Below are 19,484 nucleotides of genomic sequence, written 5' to 3'. Positions count from 1 at the left end.
GATATAAACAATCTTATATATATACACTATAATACAATATAATACACAATCTTATAAAATCCTAATTATATTGATAATATATTTCTAAAGAAAATTATACAGTATCAAACGGTTATCATTTCAAAATGCCATCTTTATTATTGTTTGAGATACCAGTATTACCAATCTAATAATTCTGAAAGTCCATTTTCATGAAAATAAATGCAGAATGAGTGGATTGGTTATCCGCTAGGAAAAATGATTTTTATAGAGAGAATCCTAAAATTTCCTATTATGGAAACTAGAAGATATGTATGTATATATGCGCGCGCACAAACAATTATATATTTATATAAGATTTTTTATACATACATATATTCAACAAAAGAGCTTTTTTTATTATAAAATACTTAAATATACGTGTAATATAAATTAATGTCACAACATCACAGGTTATCATTTGAAATATTGCACTTGGCGCATATGTTATAAATAAGTTATATATAATTTAATATTCAAAACAAATCCAATAACAAAAAAAAATCAAGTTGTACACTGTGTAAAATGTTTGATATATAAAAACTAATAAAATAAGAAATAGTCTTGCAGTTTATCTTATCATTTTAAAAAATTAATTTTATTAAAAAAAAAAATAGATGCTCTATTTATGTAAAAATAACTGTGCTTAGTAAAAATATTATAAACGAAATTTTATTCTTATCTACATATGTATAAAATATTTTTCATGCAATGAAAAGATTGAAAAATATTATTTAACAAACAGATGTATATTAAATTAATTATCCTATTAATCAAATATATAATATTAAGAAGCATTCTGCAAGTTTACTAAGGCGATAAAACTTTTAAAGAAATATATAATATATATTTAAGTGCTAGTGTGAAATATATGTGATATATATTTCAGCTATAAACTTAATGTAAAGATTATTATTTAGTCAAATTTAACTAAAAATCTATTATGTCATCTCATACATGTAAATATCGTTAAAATAAAATTATCTTCAATAATTGAAACATATCAAAGAAATTATATTTAATATTGGCTATCAATAATTATAATATATATAATTATATAATATATATAATTATAATATTAATATATTATATATATATATATATATATATATATATATATAATTATACTATTATAATTATAATTAGTAATATTGGCTATCATGTATGAAGTATTGATTAGAGGCGTGCAAATCTGCTCTCACTCCCGCTCGTTCCCGACAGCGAAACTGGATTCTCGAGACTCTAGATTATCAGGAGCGCTGTTATCAAGAATAGATACTTGGGAACGAGTGAGTCCCGAGTCTCGATGCTATATTAGATGGAGTAGGAATAGATTTCTACCTCTAGTATTGATATCATCAGATGAATGAAATAAAAGATTAATTACCGAAAAATACTTCAGATATAACACATATGCTTTCACATGCTTCGCAACGTATTCTAAAGTTATTCCTATTTTAAGCAGTTTCGATAGTATTTATCACAATAATTTGATAGATTGTGATAAATATTACTCAAACTACTTGTAATAGGATTAATTTTGAAAAAACACTGCAAAAGAATATGCATTTTATCTTAAACATTTTTGGTCAAGTAATCTTTCTTTCATTTAATAATATCAATATTTCACAATGATAAGTCAATGTTATTAATATGCAATTCTTTTGATATGTCTCAATTATTACAAGTAGTTGAATTACAACTAATTTCAATAGTTCTTATCACAATTTATCAAATTATTAATTATATAATGTTTACAATTTGATTGATGTCCCAATATACACTGTCAATACAAAAAATCTATAATATACATTATATAAAATATTGATTTCCTAGTACTGGCAGTGTATATACACAATAGCCTATGTATATAATCGTAAAGGAATCCAATTTTAGACAAAATCATTATCCTCAACAAGATACAATTGATGATTTCTTCATGTGTGTGTGTGTGTGTGTGTGTGTGTGTCACACATACACACACACACACGCACGCACACACACACACACACACACACACACATATATATATATATATATATATATATATATATATATGAAACCTATTAACCATTAATTATGCGTCTATATTTTTTATTGGGTGGAAAAACTTCTTCGTCTTCATCTTTTTCAGGTGCGAGAAAAGGATCATCATATGCATAATTTGGTGCCCATTTTAATAATAATTTTTCAAAAAATTCTTCTAAATTTCTAGCTTCTTGATATACTTGAGAATCCACCTAAAAAAAGAAAACAAATAGAGATGCAAAGAGAAGACAACAATAAAAGATAAAGAGTTAATAATGACTTAATTAACTTACAGGATTGTAAGTGAAAGCGTTTTTAAACATGAGTCTAATGTCCGCCATGACTTGTCTCAGATCTGTATAATGATCTGTATGATCAGACTTTAATTTATCCCTGATTATATCTAATGCAATCGGCTTCTTGATAATTCGATGGTAATCTGTGATCTGATGATAAAAATCATTATATTATACTTTAGCTTATCGCTCGATCGTTGAATAAAACTATCATCCAATAAAAATTTATTTACCTCGCTCGATACAACCTCCCGAAAAGGAAGACTTTGCTCGTATTGACAATAGAGTTCTAGGACGATTCTTTGCGCAATTCGTAATTCTTTACTATTCATACCAGTTGGTCTTTTTTCGTTGCTCGATATATCGTCTGAACAATCGAGTACATTCGTACACAACATACATTGCCAGGTTTCACTTTCACTAAACAAAATAATTAAATTAACTAGCGAAAAGTAACAGAGCGAGATAAAAATAGTATAGATTAGTAGAGAGAACTCGAAAACTCACTCCGGAAATGATTTTAAGCTAGGTATATGACAATAAAGATGGAAGACTTTCGGACATTTATCACAACATAGCACCGCATCTCCTCCGTCCATACAGACAGCGCACCAATCTTCGTTCGGATCATCTTTCATTACCATAGGCGTCGTTGTATTTTTCGAATTGTCTGCTGGAAAAGACATAATAGAATGAAAAAATTAAACATATTTCTCAACATGATGAAGATATAAATTTATTTATTTATAATTTAAGCTAATTAGAGGTCTAATAACCAACCTGTTGTATTTTCTGTCATGGAGTTTATATCTTCGTCGGTGGAACTATCAACTTGCGTCGAATCCATTTGATTTCTTTGAGCTTCCGGTATTACTAAAATTCCATTACTATCTAATTTCGCGATAGTGAGCATCAGATCACTCAATGATTTCTGACAAAACTTATCTAGACTTTTCTCAGTATCGTCTGATTTGCCAGGCGTGGTAACAGGACTAGGCGTTTTAGGTATCGACGAACTGACAGCTTGTAACAACGAAACGGTAGAATTTTGCGACTGCGACGAATTATCGCACGAATTAACATTTCCGACATTGGCATTATATTTTTGATTATTGTTGGTCTGTTGATTTCTTAAAGTAATTTTGTATCCCTCATTGGTAGGAAGGACTGTCATATTGGGAGCTGCGTGTTGAGGTCGAGATGTCGAGGTATAAGAGGGAAGGCAAGGATTCGCTTGCTGAGGTATATGCCAACGATGTTGCATGGGATAACTTCCGAGATGTTGCGTTGATGGGGGAGTTAAATTACATTGAGGCAGACGTGTCGTTCCAACGGGCGCATTTGCCTGTTGATACGCGTGATGCGGTGGTACTTGAACCATCCCCGGTCCTCTCTGAGGGCTACCACTTGAGGAATATCTATATCCAGGTGGTAATCGATACGACACGTGATTGGTGGATGCTCGGTATGACGGATAAGGGGGCGGCGGAAGGGAAGGATTATGTGCGAGAAGCCCGCGTAAGCTTGAGTTCTGTCCAAGTTGATCGAGATTCTGGACCTGCTGATGCGGATGCGTAGACGACGTCACTTGTTGCTGGTGACAATTACCCAAGGGACGTTGTTGATGCATCACTAAAGGTTGTTGTAATCTACTGTTATTATTATAGTTGGCAGAATATGGTACACGCGGTTGATGCGCCTGTGGCGATGATCGGGGTGGCATATTGTGCGGTGTGGCATTATATTGTTGCATATAATTTTGCGGTTGCTGTTGTTGCTGCTGTTGTTGAGATAGTTGCAGCGGCATTATATTTTGTTGTATATAAGAATTTTGTTGCATGTTGGTGGATTGTTGTGTTATAGTTGCTCCTGATAACGACAATCCTTGTTGATTAATCGGAATAATACCGTCCGCGTGAGCGCTCGTCGAGCTTGTCATTTGCTTTGGCTCAACTTGCGGTTCATTGTATGCTGTTGTGTTATTCCCAGGAGATGCGGACGGATATACTCTGCCATCGACGACTATCGCCCCAATCGATGATACCACTGCAATGCAAAAATGTAAAATTGTGTCAGACTGTACAGGGTGGTCCGGGAAATCGACCGTAGTACTTTGGGAAGTGATTGGGACCCGATTTTAAATTTAAATTTAAATTTAAAATTTAAATTTAAAATTTAAATTTAAAATTTAAATTTAAAAATTTAAATTTAAGTTTAAATTTAAATTTGAAATTTAAATTTAAAAATTTAAATTTAAGTTTAAATTTAAATTTTAAAAGAGGATCTAAGCCGACTATAAATTACGATTTTTTTAACATAAAAGATTGTTATATAGTCTTTTCTTCTTTCTGGAAACTATATTTCCTTTTTTCTTGGGTTTCGAATCACTTTCCGAAATATTGCGGGCGATTTTCCGGATTTTACCCTGTATATCTTATATATAATATTAAAGAATAAAATTAATCGTTGATTTAATTCAAATACAAAATTAATAGTTGAAAATTACTATAAGAATTATGTAGTTGTGTGTCCTCACAAACCTTTTATTAATTCTGGCACTTTTTCCAGAGACAAATGTATTCTGACTGGTATCTCAGGATTTGGAATATCGGCTCGTTTGCTTTTTATTCTTAGTAAATGATTTGTAACGGATCTATAATAATATTATTATGTGTTACATACATTATATATGTATATATGTATATATCTATAATTAAAGTATACTTTTTACTGTATAATAATTCCATATCTGAGCCTTTATTCAAAGCATGAGTGCCAAAGAGTATACAATGATCCGTAAGTTTGGATAACTGATCTAAAGCAACTTTTTTCTCATTTAATGTATTCTGCTTTTGATCGCACACTTCATTTAATCTCATTACCAACTGTTTTCCCCTTGTGTTAATTGCATTCGTTAATCTGAAATAAAAGAGAAAGAAAATAGACTAGAAAAGAATGTATTTAAAGAATGTACTTAAAAAAAAAATACAAATATACATATATACAGCATACTTACTGTACTACCATTTGTGTTATATCTTGAACAAGATTCTTTTTCTTCTCCAATATTAGAACTTGCCTATCCTCTATAACTTTCATCGCGCTTCTTAATAATACTCGTTTGTAACTGAAAAATATATTTTTTTGCAAATCTGCAACTCTCTAAAATTTTGCTAATTATTATATATTTATAGATCCTACCTTACTTCTTTGAGCAAAGTAGACATGGAGGAACGAGTTTCAGCAGCAATTTCATGAATAAATTTATATTTATGGTCACGATGTTCACTGAGTTGACAATCTCTACAGGTTAATTTATCACATGTCTGACAAAATAAAGATAATTGTTCATGACAATGGATTGTGCAAAATAAGTATCCAGATATCTTCTTATTGCTTCTTTTGACGTTATCCCTATTGTCACTTGTCATTTCATCCTTGGGTTTAATTGTATGATCCTTAGTAATCTTCAATCTTTGATGTGCCTTAATAATTTTGTCTGATATAAGTTTCACTCAAATATTCATTCAAGAATCTATTTTTTGATCTAAATATATATATATATATATATATATATATATATATATTTATTTATTTATATAGCATTTAATAATTTAATGTATAGATTATAATTACCATAACACAATTCTGGCAAATAAATTCTTCACACTCGACACACCAGCTGGTAGCAGTAGCATTATCATGACAGCTGGTGCATTTTTTTTCCTCTTCAATTTCTTTAGAGTCGTCATCTAATCCCAAATTACTATCTTCCTCCAAGAACTTTAAGAGAAATCTGTTTTCAATTAAATTTTCCACTTTGGTAGTTACATTACAAATATGACACATAATCAAATTGCTTTCCACTGTAAAACACAATGAGTTGTTAGAAAAAAGCACAGAAGAAACTTAAAATAAAATAATACTACAAAGTGATCGAAATAAGAATCCGCTCCACTTAAAACAATTTGACAATTCAAAGTTGACAAATAATAAATTTTGTCAAATTATAATTACAATTACATGTGTATATTACATACACAGCACATCCACATCCACTGATGTATTGTGATCACTGAGCTTATTAGTGATACATGCTGTACAAGCCGCGTGTAAGCACTCCAGAAGCTTTGGATCATCTCCTAGGACGAATACTTTACTACAGAAGACACATTTGGACAAGAAGGCGCGGATCTCACTTTCTTGGCTCTCGGTAGTGCACTCGATACGTTGATCTCCGCACTCCTCGTCAATACAAATTGTGTCCTGTGTTTGAGATTGTTGTTGTGAGTCTTGCTTCGAGGTGCCGTTTTGCTCTATAGGCTCCTCTTTCACGATCACAGGTAACGAGGTTAATGCTGACATTCCCGCTATTGACTCGTTACTTCGGCTCTCCATGATGATGAAATTTGATGATGCAGCCTCTATCGCTTCCCAAGAATGATTTACGTTATTATTTGCGGTAGAAAGTTTCTCTCAAACAACGTAACCGACATAGCGCCATGGCAGCCATTTTAACAACTATATATAATATATAATAGTTATGTATAGAAATAAATAATAGTTATGTAGTATATAGTTTTGTGAACCGAGAATATCATTCGATACTGATTGGCTGGAATCCTCTTTGGTCAATATCGTGATTGGAGATTTAGGCCTAGTTGCACCAACATTATTTTAGTTTTAAGCGAAACTTAAATATATGTCTGTCTTTATTTATTTAGAAAGAAAGATAAAGATAGACATATATGTAAGTCTCGCTTAAAGCTAAAATAACGTTGGTGCAACCGGGCCTTCATAATTAATTTTCTCATTGAATATCGGATATAACCTCAATTTCAATTGTATCAAGCAATTGTATTATTTGCTGTATAATCCGAAATTATATGTAAAAAGGAAGCAAATTTCTTTTTAAAACAAACAAATCGTTTCTTCACAATCTCTTCAACAATTGTATCTTTTTTGTTAAAATGCATTGGAAAATGAAAAAATTAGTAGGTTCGTAATATACTTCTTTTCTCTTCTTTTATTAAATCTATATTTTACCTATATCTTTCTTGTTATTAATTATCTTGTAATTAATATATTAATTTGTAATTATAATCTTGTAATTGAATTATTTGCAAACGAAATTACAAATGTAATTTGATTTACAGATAGCTTAATATCTGATGATATGTCTGTAAATCAAATTGAAGATACAAGCAGCGATGAAGATTCAGCAAATGAATCTGTATCAACATCAGATAGCGATGACGAAGAAGTTTCTGTTGAAGAATTACAAGCTGGAACATCTGTTTCAGCAGGTATTTTTTTCAATTTTTATTGTAGATTTTTGTAATTGAAGATAAGTTAAAAAACAAAACAAAATTTTACATCTTGACAAAAAATATGTTTAAATCTTTAAGATGGATCATCTCATGGAAACTTAGATGAAGCTATAATAGCTGCAAAGCAATTGCACAGGAATCATCCACCATCAATTATATTAGAAGATATGGTAACAGACATATGTTTCCATCCCACTGCAGATACTATAGGTGTAGCTAGTATTACGGGTGATATTTTTATGTAAGTTTAATGAAAAAAGTATATGTAGTATTTTACTTCTGATGAAACTTTACATTTTTTTCACACTAGGTATAAGTATAACAATGAAGAGACTACTCTTGTATCAACCATAGAATTGCATCTTAAAGCTTGCCGAGATATTGAGTTCAGTGAAGATGGACAAATATTATTTTCAGCTGGAAAAGATTTATGTATAGCAATAACTGATATGGAAACCGAAAAGTTAACTAGATTATATGAGAAAGCTCATGAGTATGTATAACATATTGATATACAGCTTTTATTAATATATTGGTAACATTATGAATGTACTATTTACCATATTTTAGGCAACCTATATATACAATGACAGTAATCAGTGAACACGTGTTTGTAACGGGCGACGATGATGGTGTAGTAAAATGTAATGACAACTTGTAATACTTCTAAATCTCTAATTAAAATGAGTCTTATAAAAAATTTTTTTAGTATGGGATCTCAGACAAAAGGGAAATGATCCGATATTTTCGATAAAGGCGGCAGAAGATTACATTAGTGCCATGATAACCAACAGAGATGCTAAATATTTGGTTTGTGCCAGTGGTGATGGTTGTCTAACGACTATAAATATACCAGAGAGAAAAATGCACATACAGGTACATAGTATATGAATATATAAATAACGTCATCCGATAATCTTGTTAAATCAATCTAATATCATATTATAATATTACATGCAGACCGAGGAATATGATGAGGAACTAACATGTCTTGGTTTATTTAAATCCGAACGTAAATTATTATCTGCTACTAGTAAAGGAAAAATGTATGTATACAATTGGGGTGAATTTGGACTACATTCGGATGAATTTCCAAATGTTACAAAGACGGCTATAAATTGCATGATTCCCGTTACGGAGAATGTTGTAATAACTGGAGGAGAAAACGGGATAGTTAGGTAAGAGAGAATCTTTTTATGACTTATTTCATATATGTATGACATCTAATATCTTTGTATAATAAACAGAGCAACTAGTTTGTTTCCTCATCGTCAACTCGGTATAGTGGGCCAACACGATTTTTCTATCGAGGCACTCGATATCAGTAATGATGGAATTTTAATAGCATCTTCGTCTCACAATAATGACATCAAATTCTGGAATGTACAATATTTCGAGACTTTGAACATTACCGAACCGGTGAAAGGTGGAAAACAAAAATGGCTCAAACATAATCTTCCAAGTAGTGAAATTAATAATCGATCTGATTTCTTTGCCGAATTATAATTTTAACAGTTTTATATAATAATATAACATAATTTGTATCATTTAGTTGTCAATAATATTATATGATAATTCGCGTGCATATTCTAAAAGTATAAATCACGTTTTAATACATCTTTTAAATATGTTTCACATTTAACATCATTTAGAAATAAACAAAAATGAGTAATATTATGAAACATGTGCATTTTTTATACATAATTACCAATACACAAGAAATATTGCATAAATTACGTACGTGATATGAATAATATTTATGTATAATACTTTGTTTTGATTAGACTTGAATATCTCACAAAATAAGTTCATATATATTCCACTACATTGATGGATCAATATACTTATATAGTTATGTATTACTATTAGTTTTATTATATATAAATGATTAAAGTAAAGCAGTGCAATTATATAAATCTATCTATTTAAACATACATTGTATATTATCAAGAGAGATGGATTGAGAAAAATTGCTTATAAACAAAGTTGAGCAACTTTGTCGTTTACAATCTTTTCTAAATTTCGTCTATTTTAAAAAATGTATGTTCTAACATTCGTAGCAGTTGAATTAAATAGTACAAATTATTTCGACATTGACGATATAAAATATGAATAGTTTTTTTTTTTATAAATGTCCTTAAAAAGGAATGCTTTTTTTTCTTTAAGTCTTTTTGTTCGAGCTCGTAGTTATGACGCAAAATACAGTCTTCTTATAATTATCGCTTATTGGTGATTTATTTGACGTAAATATTCCGGTGCATGGTAATGCTGTTGCGCATGTGCCAATGAGGGGTGTATCGGGGGTTGGAAACAGCGAACATGTTCCACGCTTGCCGCGTCGCTATCTCCGCTTTTCAAATATTTATTCAACACGGCGAATATTTGTGAATTTAGAACTTGAAATCGTCTTATCCGATCTACCATTCTTTTCAGATGCTTTAAAGATAAATTATACAAGTTAATGTAACAAAGATAATTAATGTTTATATGTATGTGTGTATGTATACTTACTATTCCTTTAACATTCTCGTCTTTGCCATCTACACGTTGCACTCTAAGAATGTGATAGCAAAAATCGAGCGCCTCAAACCTACGTTGTTGACCTAGAAGGACGATCATGGCACATCCAGCCCAATGTAAACCTTCACCGAACAATTCTCTACAATTGGAAAACAATAGTTATAATTATTTATGCACTACATTGAGAAATATATATGTATCATATGAAGTGTATTTATTACTAACTCAACAGTAAATTCTGTTTCACCAACGGGAATGCAATATACAAATTGAAGTGCACTCCAAAGTCTATGAAATTCGGTACATTCGTCTACATTCATTACACCATTCGCTGGCGGTGGTCCGACCCAAATAGGATCATCTAAAAAACTCCGTAATCTGCTAAGTACAACTTCGAATATTGATAAACCACAGCATAATCGCTCGCGTGTCAATAAATCTCCTTCTCTGGCAATCATTGCTTGCTATAAAATAAAATCATCGTGTATAGATGGCATTGTTGAGTTAAATATAACTTGGATTTGAAAGATATATCACGCGTATGTCCCTTACCTTAGCGGTACCTAATTTATCCACATTAGGAACAATTTGTAAAGCCGCATATTTTGCTTCCAATCGTTTCTGTTTGGTCTCAGGTTTTTCTCCCTCTGAAAAAATTTTTAAATATTTAATTTCCCGTATAAATATGGCTTTTTTATATCTATTTAAACTAACTTATAATATTTACAAGTTAATATTTTATAATATTTACAAGTCAATTTTACCTTTACAATAAGGTCTCGGTAGGATATTTTGAAACGGCGCCGCGTGTAACAGATCGCATACTTCTTCTTGCGACAGAGATTGTTCCATCAGAAGACAAAATAGGATCGTGTTGCCAAATTCGCGAAAATTATGAAACAATTCAGTCTTAGCATCCGGATATTGGACAATATCATTTAATTGAGCGTGATAGTAGCCTAGAACACCGGGGGATCCGTAATCGTATCGTGGAAGTTTGCAGACTTTTGGCATAGCTTCCATTAAGGTCTTGGTAAATTGATGCAAACTTCCTTGGATCAGAGTTTTGACAATCTTCAAAAGTTCTTCCATAACCACAGCTATTCCTTGATAACCGAGGAGCTTGCATATGGTACGAAAGTGATGCGGACCGACGAATCCTGTATATTGCCCATATTGAGTGCTATAAGCCAGATTTAATTGTTTACTACCCCAGAGATAGTGATGAGACATTTGCGGAGGTTTATCTCTATGAACTGGTTGTACAAATTGTAGACCGCGGCACTTAACAAATCTGTACAAATGCATCAAATAATATATGTTAATAATATTGAATGATAAATGTTAAACGTTCTAAACACGTATAAATGTACCTATTTGTGGCAGCATTATAACAATAATTTGGCAAAAAATCATAATTCAATTCCCAGAATACATGAAGAGTGATTCGTCCATATGGAGCTAGGACATTGTGATTCGCTTCCCTAAACATAGCATCATATTCATCTAGCGCAAGCCATTTACATAAAAGTTTATGAGTAAGACGATTCACTTGTAACAGTCCGTCTAATTCCTGTCGAATAAGCGAGTAGTTACGAAAAATATTATTTTTGTAGTGAGAAAAAATTATTATGAAAAGAAACTTACCACAACTCCAGTTATATCACCGGATTCGAACTTGCTAATAGCCAGATCCAACGATTTTTGCATATCCGCGTTAATACGCTGTGTTATAAGTTTATTCAGATCGATGCTTCTTCCAAGTAGCTGAACGTGTCGCTGTTTTAACAACGTCTCGTATCTATTAGCACGTGGATACGGGAGTAGATATGCCCCGAGAGCTACACACTCTACCCTGAATCGTTTGTCCAACAGGATACTGGCCGCCAGCTGCTTGTAATGCGCGAAAATTTGTTCGCTAAGTTTGTAAACAAATTGATCGAAGCACAAATTCACTTCAGCTTCTACCTCATCGTACAGAAATTGCTTACGGAATATGGTCAGCGCGTATAGCGCGCTATCGTTATACAAATCCAGAGGATATAAAACGTACCTGTAAAATTAACGATAATAATAATGTATCATACAAAATGATTCAATTTAATTAATAAGATCCGTTATTACAGCATTGATATCTAGCCATTTTATATACTCATATAATAAACTTACTCCATCATCGATGGTTCCTTACTTCTTAATATATGATCGGTTAATATCCACGGCATGGACATTTCAATGGGAAACTGAAACATATATTTATCAATTAAATGTTTGAGCATAAAATATATTCGGATTGTATCACTACATGGCACATCTGTCTGAGAGAAACATGGATAAATTTTAAAATTTCGACATGTATTTCGTGCGGCATCAGTTATCTATCCTACACGGGCAGCAAACGAAGAAGTACCTGAATGCGTTTCTCCATGGTGATCAGATCGCTGCATTCTTCATTATGCTGGTGACGTACTTGGCATTTCTAATCATATAAATCAATTACAGAATATGCTATTTTCACATAAAATTAGCAAATGTATAAAAAAAATTGCAAACTCTAATGTCTATTAATCGTTAAATATAATGCACAGTTCTTATATATTCGAATCAAATAAATAAAATAATAAATAGGATCCACATGATTATACAATTATGACTTGATTTATTTGATCGGCCAATTATATGCGGCGCTACTTGATATAGTCGACTTAAAATAAATCAACATTATTTACCTGTATCTTCCTACCCATTGTCATTTCTAAATAAAATTCTCTATACCATAGTTGTGATAAGTCGCAACAATTCTGTAGAGACTCTGTGACCAATAAAAAGACGAAAAATTTGTTGAAAGAAACCAGAAAATGACTGTAAATTTAAAAAGAATCTATATTTATATTTACCACTGAAATTTAATAAATAACTCCAATAGAAACTAGTTTTGTGAAATTGATCGATTTGAACTAGATATTGGCCATCGATATCTTTCCTCAAAGTGCGTTTTCCACCGCTTTTATCTGCGATTAACGATTCCAACATGGTCCGTACCATATAAAGTTGTGTGGAAGACGGACCTATATATTTTGTTTTTCATAATCAATTCTCAAAATATAATTTCAAAATTAAAAATAAAGTAATGTGCAATATTTTTTATTGGCAAACTGACCAACGTTTCTTCGCGGGACTTTAATACCGAACCCATTATCTGGATCCTTCTTGCCTTTTAATGCAGGATCTCCGAGTGGTTCCACTCCAAAATGCCAATCGGCACAAGTTTCTCTAACGGAAACGATTATACTAAAACAAAATCAAGATAAAAGAAATAAGATAAGAGAAACATTCTGATAATTTTAAAATTATTTAAATTTTTAAATATATTTGTAAATATCGTTCTTACAGAAAATGAAAAAGAAAATGTGACATTTATGAAGTATATAATATATAATTAATGCTAACCTTCTGATTAAATCTTTTTTATTTTTGATTGCTTTCCTTAAGGGTTCACGTAATGCAAGTTGTACAAAATCTTGCAATTCAGCATATATATTTCTACGTATTGCATCGATAAAAACAGTTTCCATACGTGCCATTAATACCTGCAATCCTTTAATCATTGCTATAACTTCTATAAGAGCAAATTTCTCTTCATCTGTATAGTTATAACGTGTAGCCTATGTAAAAAAGGAATATTAGCATAAAAATAATTGTATGATAATAAATTAATAAATTTTATAATATCCTTACTCTTTCATATTCTTCAGCCTCTTGTGGACACTCTTTGTTCATGTGATGATCAGTGGGATGCAACAATTTCCAACTATACAATTCTGTTACAACGCTAGTCCATTGTGAAAGTAACTGTAGTCCACGTAATGCCAGCTCTGCAGTATCCCGATTTTCTATATCACTTCGGCATTCCTTATATGTTGTAGTAACCTCATTACTATACCTATATACAATAATTGTTGAATGTATCACATTTTTATAACATAACTAATAGTATAATTATTAATAGTAGCAGATGTTATATGAAATTGAATGAATAAGATTACATTGGAAAATACCTTGCCAATTCACTGATATATTTCACATGATCCTCTCTGATCTGAGGAAGATGTACCATAAGATCGGCTTGTGGACTTATACTATTCGACGAAGATGATAACGGCCATTTTGACGCATCGAAATGTTTCGAACGTTTGATATAATTAAATGGTGCAATTTGCATATCACCAAATAACGGAACTACCTCTAAATTTTTAAAGATTCTATCAATTCTATCTAACTTTAATTTTTTTTTCTGATCAAGTTTATTGATATTACATAATTCGCTGTCCATTAAGAATAAACCAAAGCCCATCACTTTCACTAACATGTGCTTCTCATTAGGTGTAAGATACATCTTAGTTTCAAACATATGAACACAGATGTTGACAACATCTGCAAGTAATTCTTCATATCCTGCAATCTTTTCTAGATTTTCTTTAACTGTATCACGAATTTTATTCTGTGTTGCCAAAAACATTGACAAATTTTGTGATTCTTGCAATGTCTGAGAGTCTGACATTACTTTCAAAAACTGTGCAGCTCTAAAAAAAAATGGAGTAACATATATTTAAGAATAAACATAAAGAGAAGTGTAATAAAATTTTCAAAAAATTACCTTCTATATGTGGAATAATCATTCTTCACACTAGATTTCATGTTCTTTAATTCATCTAATACAGCAAACATATTGATGAATTTTCCCAAAGTTAAAAGATATGCTTCTGATACAAAATCTTTTCTTTTCTCATGATGACACAATCGTTTAACTTCCCCTGAAAATCGCTCGATCGCTTTTCTCTGAAACATAAATATATATATAAATGTGTATGCAATAAGGAGAGACAGTCAATCTAAAGATAGCTATAGCAAAATAAGTTATAACTTGCACTTACTTGAAAATACATAAAATTTAATAATTTATTGACTTCAGGTGCCAATACTTCCACAGTCTTTTCATAAATTTCCACCCTGTTTGGCTGTTCATTAGATTTTGGTTGTGGAATTGCACGTGAACAACATCTCCATGTATATAGCATAACAGCATGTTCTAAACCTTCTTCCAATAATTCATTCTAAAAAGATTTTTTCAAATAAAAATATCTTGCTAATTATCGACAAATATAATTTTGAAAGATATAATTTTGTAAGCTTACCAGACTCGCGTGTACAGTTGCTTCCTCAATATACTTGGCGATGCCTGTTACGAAGCCATTTCTGTCTTCAAAATTGGTATCAAAATTCGCTTGATACACTACGGAACATGGTTGAGCTTCTATACAAGGTTGTTCGTCTGGTAATGTAAATTCATCCAGTACATCGACGTTCGATAGAGCGTCACCCAGAGTGACTTTATCGGTGGTCATCTCGTCGATGATGTGCTCGTTGTAAAATTATCTCGAATGAAAGATGCAATAAATCCCAGGAGGAAATTTAAATATGTCCAACAGCCGGATGTACTTTTACGTGTGTGATACTCGCATAATCATCATGACCATCCCTGAGATGATTGTTGAATCTAATGTTCGGAATCACGAACGAGATGAATCGTGGATCGTGGGAAAGGAAGCTCCAAGTATCAGATCGTTAAGAAACATTTGGGAATGACGAGTATATTTCGTTTAGTCCGCTATCGCGTCTATAAAGTCTAGCCTGATAACGAATTTCTCGAAGTCCGCCTTCTTCCGTTGTTGATTGAATGTCAAAAATCAGTAACATAACACGCCATACATACACACAGAATTATGTCACAGGAACTGTCTGATCACATCTGATTGAGGAGAGAATCGAAGGGCAATCGATTCGATCTATTCGATTGTACTCGATGATCGCATATCCGGGACACGCCCGCGTTGATTGGGTGGAACGAATGGTACCTCTAGTGTTTTTAAAGAAATCGTAAATTTCCCTATTCGATTACCAATCATGACTCATTTGATTGAAATTCACTTAGGCCCGTTCTACAATGAGTCGTAAGTCGTAAGTCGTAGACAAATTGACCAATCATGGTTGATTATTTCAAAAATAATTATTTTTGAAATAATCAACCATGGACCATTCATTAGACAATTTGCCTACGACTTACGACTCATTGTAGAATGGGCCTTAAGGCCTTTGCACGTACAAAAATTTTAGTCGTAACCGTAAGGTCATAAGAAAACTGACCAATCACAGTTGATTATTCTTTTATCGCAGAAAGAATACTCGACCATGATTTGTCAGTTTTCTTACGATCTTACGGTTACGACTAAAATTTTTGTGCGTGCAAAGGCCTTTAAGGCCGGGTCTACAATAAGTAATTTAAACCTTAAGAGATTGATCAATCACAGTCAAGTATGAAAAGAATACTCGGTTATGATTGGTCAATTTCTTAAGGATTTAAATTATCTATTATAGAGCTACCATGGGACTACCATAGCAGCATGAGTGGGAATTTTCCTGCTCCTTAAAAAAAAAAAAGAAGAAAGAAATAGAAGGTATGTGCATACATCATACACACACATATATATATATATATATATATATATATACATACACATCTATATATAATATATATATGTGTGTGTATATATATATATATATATATATATATAATATATATATATATATATATATATATATATATATATACATATACATATATATGTATGTATGTATGTATATACATGCGGCAAGGACTTGTCAAAGTCAAACACACGAATAAAAAGAAAGGATGAGATAAATCGCTTTTTTATTTGATAATTATATTTATATATTAATCTGAATAAAGGCATGAAACTGTCGGAGGAAGTTGTAATGTGCTATTTTTAGAATTAAGTATATTCATCATCGTATGTTATATTCTCTCATAATAAATAATAGGGATACGTTCTTAAAATAGCGATGGCAAACGAGGTATCGGCGAGTATTCTGACACTAAACTGTTGGTAAGCAAGAAAAATATTCAGATTTGTATTTTGTGCAAAGTACATATCTCTAACTGTAATGACTTCTAATTATTCTTGTTCTCCTCTTCTTACTTCACAGGGGCATACCATATGTTTCGAAGAATAGAATCACACGTATGTCTGCTATTGCGGAGAAGTGTGCCAGTAGAGAGTACGATATAATTTGTTTGCAAGAGGTTTGGTCTGTCGAGGATTTTAAAGTGATAAAGGCAAAAGTGCAAGAAATTCTTCCTTATTCGCATTATTTTTATAGGTATTGTATATTAAACATTTAAATAATCTCAATTATTCATCATGAGATCATACATTTCTTTTCTTTCTGGGCAGCGGTGTTGTTGGATCAGGAGTATGTATCTTATCACGGTATCCTATTTACGATGTCATGTTCCACAAATGGCCCTTAAATGGTTACGTTCACAAAATACATCATGGGGATTGGTTTGGCGGTAAAGGTGTTGGGCTATGTAAAATTAAGATTCTCAATATGAATATTAATGTTTACACTGCACATGTAGGTTTATCTAACACACTTTTTCATTATTATTTTTGTAACATTTAATTATGCACAAATTCATTTTTGTAACAATATAATATATGACAAAACAGAATTTGTGTTGCAACTTAAAAAAATAAAATAAAAAATATTAACATTTATTTGTTCCTTGCAGTTGCATGCGGAATATAACCGAGAGAATGATGAATACATGGCTCATAGAGTTCTGCAGGCATTTGATACTGCACAATTTGTAAGAATGACCAGCGGTGGCGCGGATGCTGTAATATTAGCTGGTGATCTCAATACTGAGCCACAAGATTTAGCATATAGGATTATACGCGGCGTTGGCGGTTTAATGGATGCGTGTCCGAGTAGTGCGAGTCACATAGGGACCAACGAATGTGCCAATAACAGTTATACATGCTCAAAGTTCGCTCGAACGAGACCAGATGGAAAGCGTATAGATCATATTTTATACTTAGGTTCGAAAAGCGTTAAAGTAGGTAATCTAACGTGCATCTTATGAATGCATTAATGACGTATGATATTTTATGTATCGCGATAATTTTTATAGGTTGAAATAACAAATTTCCAACATCCTTTGCCAAATCGTGTGCCGTATAAAGATTTCAGTTATTCAGACCATGAAGCTGTTATGGCTACTCTTAAATTCACTAATGGTAAGTTTAACAATTAAAAGAGATTTCATCTATTATCTTTCTTAATCTCGAGATATTGGATAGATAACTTGCTCCATATATGTTGTCACAGGTGAACATGACATCAGTGACAATTTGGATGTAACAGATTCTTTAAAAGAAGCAATTGAAATTTGCGAAACTGCATTGAAAAGTGTACAACGCCAACGATTTTGGTATCTGCTATCAGCTTGTATACTTGTTGTTCCATTAATTTGGTCTATTGGGTTAGACTGTATAAACACATCCTTAAGTATCGATATTGGTGTAAACATATTACGTATATTTTTAACTGGAATATTATGTTATACTCTATTTATGAGTTCATTATGGAATAGTGTGGAAAAAAATGCTTTAAAAGCGGGATGTTCAGCTATGGAAGTTTACATAAAACGATTGACGAATGACTTACATTGAAGCATTGAACGTTAAATTTATACAGTATTACTTTTGAAGAAATATTTGTGGTATACAAAGAATTCAAAATTGATCGTGCTCAAACAAAAAAATTAAATTAATATAAGAAAGTTTTTTATATGTTCTCTTAACACGCGACGTAGATCCTAAGATATATAGATTTTAATTTTCAAACTTCCAGAAAAATTTATTTTAAGTTTGCACTTGTATCATTTAACGATTTTGTTAAATGAATAAAACTCAGATTCACAATAGATTTAAACGTTAAAATTGCATCGCTGATTATCGTCTCTCTGAAGTTACTTTTTATTGACGGATTATAATAGTAATTATTTTTTAGATTTATATCTAGACATTTATATTGCAGTATTACTGATTGACCAATTACATGAACAATGCATATCACATCAATCGATGATATGGGTAAAATATATCTATTAATGTTTATGCATTTATGCTTCCATTGCAAAATTAAAACTGTTTAATTCAGTTTTTGAATCCAGCATTTCTTTATACATTATTGTTATGTACAAATCGTATGCTTTGCGTTTCTAATACAGATATAACATACAACACCAAAAATAAGCATTTATTCTATATCTAATATATTCTATATTCTGTATCGAATAGGTTTGTAAAAGAGATTTTCTATACTTGATATTCAATTACATTACATTATACATATATGTATATTT

The 19,484-nt window shown here is 31.5% G+C and overlaps 4 protein-coding genes across 5 annotated transcripts; 2 read left to right on the top strand and 2 right to left on the bottom strand.

The window, feature by feature from the left end:
- Window positions 1-2,084: 2,084 nt before the first annotated feature.
- On the bottom strand, window positions 2,085-6,858 carry LOC105251551 (E3 ubiquitin-protein ligase TRIM33). The gene is made up of 11 exons (XM_011258430.3): window positions 6,383-6,858; window positions 5,979-6,208; window positions 5,544-5,827; window positions 5,359-5,469; window positions 5,067-5,261; window positions 4,883-4,995; window positions 3,123-4,388; window positions 2,850-3,015; window positions 2,576-2,762; window positions 2,340-2,492; window positions 2,085-2,258 (listed from the first exon to the last, which is right to left on the bottom strand). The coding sequence occupies exons 1-11, from the start codon at window positions 6,738-6,740 to the stop codon at window positions 2,085-2,087; spliced, it is 3,237 nt and encodes a 1,078-aa protein (XP_011256732.1). The 5' UTR covers window positions 6,741-6,858.
- A 255-nt stretch (window positions 6,859-7,113) lies between these two features.
- Window positions 7,114-9,326, top strand: LOC105251544 (WD repeat-containing protein 55 homolog). Its single transcript, XM_011258423.3, has 8 exons — window positions 7,114-7,340; window positions 7,499-7,648; window positions 7,751-7,913; window positions 7,983-8,165; window positions 8,243-8,316; window positions 8,382-8,548; window positions 8,633-8,850; window positions 8,920-9,326. Exons 1-8 carry the CDS (start codon window positions 7,313-7,315, stop codon window positions 9,176-9,178), a joined length of 1,242 nt encoding a protein of 413 aa, XP_011256725.1. The 5' UTR covers window positions 7,114-7,312; the 3' UTR covers window positions 9,179-9,326.
- A 250-nt stretch (window positions 9,327-9,576) lies between these two features.
- On the bottom strand, window positions 9,577-16,011 carry LOC105251543 (cytoplasmic FMR1-interacting protein). Of its 2 annotated transcripts, XM_011258421.3 has the most exons (18): window positions 15,388-15,597; window positions 15,127-15,306; window positions 14,850-15,031; window positions 14,251-14,775; window positions 13,931-14,135; window positions 13,643-13,857; window positions 13,353-13,483; window positions 13,090-13,260; window positions 12,922-13,004; window positions 12,603-12,671; window positions 12,362-12,435; window positions 11,840-12,245; window positions 11,566-11,765; window positions 10,957-11,486; window positions 10,745-10,839; window positions 10,418-10,656; window positions 10,184-10,331; window positions 9,577-10,108 (listed from the first exon to the last, which is right to left on the bottom strand). In XM_011258421.3, exons 1-18 carry the CDS (start codon window positions 15,595-15,597, stop codon window positions 9,896-9,898), a joined length of 3,876 nt encoding a protein of 1,291 aa, XP_011256723.1. In that variant the 3' UTR covers window positions 9,577-9,895. The 2 variants fall into 2 exon arrangements, with proteins under 2 accessions (XP_011256723.1, XP_025270968.1); XM_025415183.1 differs by lacking the exon at window positions 12,603-12,671 and having other exon boundaries at window positions 15,388-16,011.
- Window positions 16,012-16,917: 906 nt separating this feature from the next.
- On the top strand, window positions 16,918-19,474 carry LOC105251541 (putative neutral sphingomyelinase). The gene is made up of 6 exons (XM_011258419.3): window positions 16,918-17,157; window positions 17,258-17,431; window positions 17,506-17,689; window positions 17,847-18,173; window positions 18,249-18,354; window positions 18,446-19,474. Exons 1-6 carry the CDS (start codon window positions 17,114-17,116, stop codon window positions 18,787-18,789), a joined length of 1,179 nt encoding a protein of 392 aa, XP_011256721.1. The 5' UTR covers window positions 16,918-17,113; the 3' UTR covers window positions 18,790-19,474.
- Window positions 19,475-19,484: the final 10 nt, after the last annotated feature.

The sequence above is a fragment of the Camponotus floridanus genome, unplaced genomic scaffold (genome assembly GCF_003227725.1).
Source record: "Camponotus floridanus strain SB8 unplaced genomic scaffold, Cflo_v7.5 scaffold115, whole genome shotgun sequence".
Lineage (NCBI taxonomy): Eukaryota > Metazoa > Arthropoda > Insecta > Hymenoptera > Formicidae > Camponotus > Camponotus floridanus.
The sequence above is the reverse complement of the archived record's forward strand: the minus strand, read 5'-3'. Positions and strand labels throughout refer to the sequence as shown.